The sequence below is a fragment of the Wasmannia auropunctata genome, unplaced genomic scaffold (genome assembly GCF_000956235.1).
Source record: "Wasmannia auropunctata unplaced genomic scaffold, wasmannia.A_1.0 LD334328.1, whole genome shotgun sequence".
Taxonomy (NCBI): domain Eukaryota; kingdom Metazoa; phylum Arthropoda; class Insecta; order Hymenoptera; family Formicidae; genus Wasmannia; species Wasmannia auropunctata.
In genome coordinates, this window is record NW_012028562.1 from 38,838 (window position 1) to 45,782 (window position 6,945).

General features: G+C 36.0%; 1 protein-coding gene across 1 annotated transcript; it reads right to left on the reverse strand.

Annotated features, from left to right (window-relative positions):
• On the reverse strand, positions 1 to 3,471 carry LOC105458768 (nuclear transcription factor Y subunit C-8). Its single transcript, XM_011704300.1, has 5 exons — positions 3,277 to 3,471; positions 2,901 to 2,973; positions 1,470 to 1,563; positions 692 to 880; positions 1 to 610 (listed from the first exon to the last, which is right to left on the reverse strand). Exons 1-5 carry the CDS (start codon positions 3,316 to 3,318, stop codon positions 334 to 336), a joined length of 675 nt encoding a protein of 224 aa, XP_011702602.1. The 5' UTR covers positions 3,319 to 3,471; the 3' UTR covers positions 1 to 333.
• Positions 3,472 to 6,945: the final 3,474 nt, after the last annotated feature.

Here is a 6,945-nt window from a genome sequence, read left to right on the forward strand (position 1 = left end):
TTGAATGAACGACATTTATTTGCAACAGTTTTCTCTCTTAATTTAAATAAATTTGCTTAAAACAGATAAAAAAAAAAGATAAATAATTCCTACGTTAACGTAACTCTGGAACATTCGTTCTAAAAAACAAGCATGTGAGCAAATAAGAAAATGTCTCAATTCGAAAGCATTAAACGACATTAATTTACAAGTGACGTGAGCAGTCGAAAGATGCTTCTGGTGCGTGTACGCACGCATTTTTCTCTCTACCGTACTTCAGCTAATTCGTGCATCACACGTTCAATAAAGACCAGTTTTTCTTTTAACTTCCTAAATTTCGCGATGGGGGGATTACTATGTGTCGTAATCCTCGTCAATGTTGGCGGTGCGGGTGAAATTCGACGTTGGCTGGTCGCTCGCGCTCGGATTGAGCTCCGTATAAAAATTTGGTCGACTAATTTGGAAGGCCGTAGGTATGGACATGTGGAACTCCGGGACCTGCGAGTGGCCGCCGACTGTCGTCGCGGCCCTTTGGTTAACGGGATTCAAACTGCTCGATCCGTTGTCTCTCGTGCTCCTGTGGTTTACGTTCATTTCGGCGCTAACCGGTAACCCGAGATGCTTTTGATATCTGAGAAAAATACGAATCGTGAGATTATTATACACGCGAGATTCTTGGAGAGTCGGCAAGTCAAAGAGTCGAAAGACTCACTCTAATGGATCGGGATGCTGCATCGTCGTCGAACATGCGGTGGCTGTTGTGTTCGGCGCACTGACGTGCGACGGTGCGGATGTCTCCGGTGACATGGGTACCTCGTCGTCAGGCCCCGACACGTCAGGTAGGGATTTCACTAGATCCTTTAGAAAGTCGAATCGGCTCTCCGATAGGATACACTGTTTCCTGCAAACATAAGCATACCAATAAGATGCTACGCATGTATAGGACACATTCTTTTACTTCACGAGTACAAGCATTTGTGAGAACATTTTTTCCATCTTGCCAAGAGATGACGGAGAAAGGTTCATTGTACATCGCGAACAATCGTTGCTTGAATATTTTGCAGCATCGTGAACCTAACACTCATTTGATACAATGACAAAATTCAAAAAATAAAATTTTCCAATAAGTTTTAATTAATTAAAATTTTAGACAGAAGGAAGAGGCTCCAAGAAATAAATCAAATATAGTGAAGTAATCGCCTATAAGTGTGTAGTTGTAACGATAAGAATTTCACACACCAACACCCGTGTCGGCTTTTATAGGCAATTACTTCACTATATTTGAATTAAAATTGTGTTTTATTATTTTTAAATGCGATTTAAACTGATTGTAGAATAATATAATTATAGAATAAAATTTTTCTTTTTTTTTAGGTTCTCGTTTTTTTTGCAAACAATTAAAAAATGACAATTCTTGAGTTATGTTGTAGCAAATGAGCGACAAGGATAAACTTGGACAGATCTGAATGATGATATCGCTATGTACTCACATATGAGATGGACTTAGAGTCTTGGCGTTTTTGGCACTCGTGATCTGCATGGTCTTGGTTAACAAGGAGTGTACAAACAGTTCCAGGGTCCTAGGTAAGCTTCATTAAGGAACAATTGTACTCAGGTAAATATGGTAAATGCAGATGTGATTTTCCGACTATCACTATCAAATCTATGTAAATCTGTGCTCATGAAAGAAAGAAAATAAACAAATAGCTATTTATTAAGCGTTCTAGGACAATGGCTGTGTTTAGTAGAAAGAGCAGCTTTGCAACTGTTCTAAGATTTTATTTAATACGATTAGTTTATACATTTAGATCCATGTGGAGCTAAAGGAGAGAACCAATCGTTGAAGAATCTTACAACAGTTGTAAAGCTGTTTTTTTTTCTGCTAAATGCAGCTCGAGAAAAAAAAATTGTAAGACAACACAAGAAAAATATCAGAACGCTTCTAGACACTGTTGGAACTTAAATCTAAATCTTTTCTCTTCTCAAGTCCATTTCTGTCATTGTAGATTAACTTTGATCTCAGTTTAATTTACTGTTTATCTTTTTCTAACGTCCATTTCTACCAATGTAGATTAACTTTAATCTCGATTTTATTTATTTTTTATGTTTTTCTAATTCGTAGAACTAGAAAAAGATAGAAAATAAGTTAAACCAAAATTAAAGTTAATCTACATTGAATAGAAATAGCCATAACTCTTGTTTACTTTTTGTTTTTCCAATTCTTAGAATTAGAAAAAGATACAAAATAAGTTAAACCAAGATTAAAGTTAATCTACATTGAACAGAAATGGCCATAACTCTTAGAATAAGAGAATAAAAATTAAGTTAAACCAAAATTAAAATTGATCTACATTGGTAGAAATGGACATCAGGTAGCTACTTTGCCATCACTGACTCACAACTGTCTCTTTTTGATATTTCTGCGTTTCGCCCATGTATTTTACAGTTTGGCTAGATTAACAACATGTGTCCTTGAGTGTCACTGTGATGACTCTTCTCCGGTCAGTTCTAAAACATTCAGATTCTCTGGTCATACATTCTTTTCTACATCGACAAATGCACACCGCCTTATGCATTCCCTAGGAACCTTAATTCTTCTTCTGACTCCCTTATTACCCAAGGATAAACAAATCCGACCCCACTTCTGAAAGCTACAGGGCGACACGAGAAAAATATCAGGGTGCCCCTGGGCCGAGATTCAAACTCGTCTTCTCTTCTTTCAAGATCTTTCTTCTTCTCAGGCAACTCTACTACGTCGCTCCTGGAGCCACAATTGTTCCTTTTTATTATTTCTGTGTTTTCCCATGTGTCTTACAATAGTACATGCTATTTTTAACAAGACATGTGGATGCAAACATCGCCAAGGTACAAAACAAATGAGAAAGAAAGCAAGAGAGAGAGATGATGTAGGTAAAGGATATAAATTATAATCGGCACCGCCTGGGCGACCTTCCCGACCTCCTCGTCCGTCTGCATGATCTTCTTGATACGACCCTGACAACAGACACGCGGGATTGAGGTTATGTCATGCGTATAGGCGCGTCGGGTCGGCGGTTTACCGCGACCGTTCGCGAAAGCGCGCTCTCCCGTTCCCGTCGCGGCACGCGATCGACGCGTCCGGTTGACACGCGGCGCGAGCCGACGACAGTCGCGGAACTCCAGGAGTTCCGAACGCTCGCCCGCTCGCTTCTCGTTCTCTCGCTTGCCGTCTCGTCGCGTGCCGTTGACGCGCCGTTCCGCGACGGGACGAGACCGGACGGGACTGACGGGACGGAGGAACGAGATGTTGTCGCTTACCGCTGGAAAACGAGCGTTGTATTTTTTCTTCTTACTGGGCATGCCGTTGCCGCGATACGTTACGACGCGATACGGCACGATACTGCACGACGGCGCGGCCACCCGTAGGCACACGACAGGGGCGCAACACGCATGCACGCGTCACGCGACACGACGCGATCGCGTGCGTAAACAAACGGGGTAAGAGGATGAGAGAGGAGGGGGGGAGGGGGGTGGCAGGAGAAGGGAAAGAGGAGGCGGTTTCGCGATCGCAAGAGCCTCCCCCGCGGAATGGTTCCTTATCGTCCCGGGGCGTTCCTCCCCCCCCCCTCCACGGGGTTTTGGACACATCGACAGTGTTGCCAGACCTCCAGAAATGTCTGTATATTCAAAGAAAATTTGGACAAGCTACAGAATACAGATTCTGTATGTAAAATCTCCAGAAATTTAGGATATTTCTATTTAGCAACACAAATCAACACACTCGATACAAGTGTCATTCAGTCAGACTTGAAAACAATCACTTATTGATTACTTAAAACTATGATATAATTAAATTATAATTAAAAATAACGTAAAATAAAAATTTTGGAACACATGAAATTTAAACCGTTATTCTGTATAATACGTATTCTAATATATAACTATGTATTTTCATACATCGACTGATTATGCTTTTTGATCATCCCTTTTTTAATGTCCATACTGTAACAATTTTCGTTTACGCATTTTAAATGTGCCTTAGACCTTAAAATGCCTACTAGTGCAGTAATTTCTAATTTATTTCGAATTTTATTTTTATTTAAATTTATTTCAGAAAAAATTCGCTCAACTGTTGCACTAGAATGCGGCAAACATAATAAATTCAGAGCAAAATTCGATAAAAGTGGAAATTTTTTTGTGTCATTACCACATTTCAAATTTTTTATCATTACCCAAAATTTTTTAGCAGTGTACATTAAGTAGTGACATCTGTAGATATTTCATTTACAGACATCTACAGACTTTTTGATAAGGGACTCCAGAAAAATTCGTTCAGGGATCTGGCAACACTGCACATCGAGAAGAAACGCCGAGGGTTGCTTTGGACTTTGGAGCTTTGTAGTTGATTCTTGTGCGAGACTGAGGTGGACGTCTGTGGCCGAGTGATTCTACGTTCCAGAATCTTCGCGACGATTTAGTACTTCTTTACTTCCGCATTAGTATTTCATTCATTACGTATTAGTATTGTATATCATTCGAGTCTAAGAATCTGGGCGTAAAAGAAGAAGAACAAGAAGAAGAAGAAGGAGCTTTGTACAGCCACGCGGGCCACGCCGCGATGCAATGCGTCTCTCACCACTTTTTCCTGCCGAACATTCGCTTGAACTTTTACAATTATAATTATAACTGATATATATATGTCGATTAATGATCATTGCATTTAATTTCTATCTCGCTATAGAAATTATATCATTAATTTAGCTTTAATCCCGGTTTAATTTTATACTCTTTATATTTGATATTTTTATAATAAGCTAGAGAAAGATAAAAAGTATAAGTTAAACTGAGATTAAAGTTATAAATCTATACATTGATAGAAATGCGAAATATGTAAATTGATCATAAATATGTATATGTATAATATATATACATGAGTTACATATTTTTTGAAATATTTAATTTATATATTAAATTATCCGCGAAATTACTTCGATAAATCAGAACTTGCCAATTATATATAATATATTTATATATATTTCAAAACTCTTCGCACAAAATATAAATGATTTCATACTTAAACTTTGTTCATAATTTATTTATGTCGATATATCGATTAATTGTGTAATATATCAATATAATTAATTAATTTTCAGTTATACTTTGATCAAAATTTTTTTATTTAAATTTATATATATGAAAACTAATTTTTTCAATTTATTTATTTATTCGCTTAACTGCAGTGTGGAAATTAATAATTTATTATCCGATGACTCATATCTCTTTTAACGATATTTCAAAAGTCACGCGAGAATCGAGATATACATACTTATATATGTATGTATATATGTATGATATATTACGATGTATACATACAACATACATATATATTTCGAATGATAAGAAAATTGTTTAAAATGACCAATTTTACCGTCTACGATTAGCCGACTGATTATGACATTGGAATTGACCAATTGCATTCGTCGTTAGGTAGAACTGACTAGTCACTAGAATTAATCGGTCAATGAGTTGTCAAGGTAGTATGTACATACATACACTCGCAAATTCAAAATATTGAGCATTTCTTGAAATTGAAACTATATATGTTGTACTAGAAGTCGTTGATACGCTTGTATTAGAATGAGATTGACCATCTCAATACTGAGATATAAGCAATTAAAAATTGCATTTTTTACACGTGTCGCCTATACAAAGTTGATAAAACTGTCGCGTTTATTTTTGTAGGGCCTAAACTAGTATTGAGATTTTAATAAAAAACGAATATGTGATGAAGGGATATGAAATGAATATTATGAAAAAAATTCATAATTTGTTACCATTTAGTTTGGAAAATAGATTTAAAAAATATAATTTTCGATTTTTATTGACATATGGAGGCGAGTGAAGAGGCGGCCAGTCGAGCTGCGTTAGTCTTCTGTCTGAATTAATTTTTTTCTGCGTGTGCGTGCGGTCTATTATGGATAGGCATAACCAAATGTTTTTTCTCACTGGCGGCAATGGAAATATCGCCACCGAGCGCGTGATGAGTCATGAGACCTAACTTTTGGATGGTATTGTCGCGAGTGTACTACCTTAAGTTAATCGAAATAATTTTATTTAAAACTGTCTTTTTATAGTTACCATCCGTGTTTGATTATCCATAGAGACTATAAAACAGTTGAAAAAAATTGTAATTTTGCAGTAAATAGCAATATATATGATATTATATCATTATATAAGTATTCATACTTATTTATAAAGCATTTATATAATAAAAATCATGATTTTAATAATGTATTATTCAGGGTTGTGCCGTAGATTTCAAGATTACGTCTACACGGATTATTTACGTGAAATCTACGTGATGTTTACACGGTCTTTTTGCTACGTAGACAATCTAGACTATATATCTAGAATATTAGTAGAATATTAGAATATCTAGTAAATTATATCACTAATATATACAGTATAAAAGAATTAAATTATAAAACAGTCTCTACCCACAGTAGAAATGTCCAAAATGTATATATCTAGAAACAGGCTAAAGATACCATAACTTTAGAATATTCTTGATGTATTTTGAACATTAATTTAATTACGAGATTAAGATTAAGAATGCAACCAGAGAATTTTTCTTACTCAAATGGTAGTTTTTTTACATAAACATTAAATTATATGTATTTATTAAATGAATAAATATATAGTCTATACTGACTGTCTACATAGATGACACTTATACAATAGTTTACGTTGTCTACACGTAAACGTAGAGTATTATATTTTCCACGTAGATGCACAACCCTGGTATTATTCAAATAAATTGCAAATTTATGTCAAAAGTCGATAACATCAACATTCTGCAATTAAGGGCCCTCTGGGCCCTTTGGCCGGCACAAAAATTTGCCCAGAACTGACGGTCTTTAACAGTATCTTGTCGGTGATAACTGGATACAAATTATAATAGCAGGGAATGGAAAGTTACTTTTTAAA

What these genes read in the sequence shown, in the direction of transcription:
- LOC105458768 (XM_011704300.1), bottom strand. Translation starts at nt 3,318, where the DNA reads ATGCCCAGTAAGAAGAAAAAATACAACGCTCGTTTTCCAGCG. An exon ending in ACTCTAAGTCCATCTCATAT is followed by an intron (nt 881 to 1,469) that starts GTGAGTACATAG and finishes TTATGTTTGCAG; the next exon opens with GAAACAGTGTATCCTATCGG. An exon ending in CAGCATCCCGATCCATTAGA is followed by an intron (nt 611 to 691) that starts GTGAGTCTTTCG and finishes TATTTTTCTCAG; the next exon opens with ATATCAAAAGCATCTCGGGT.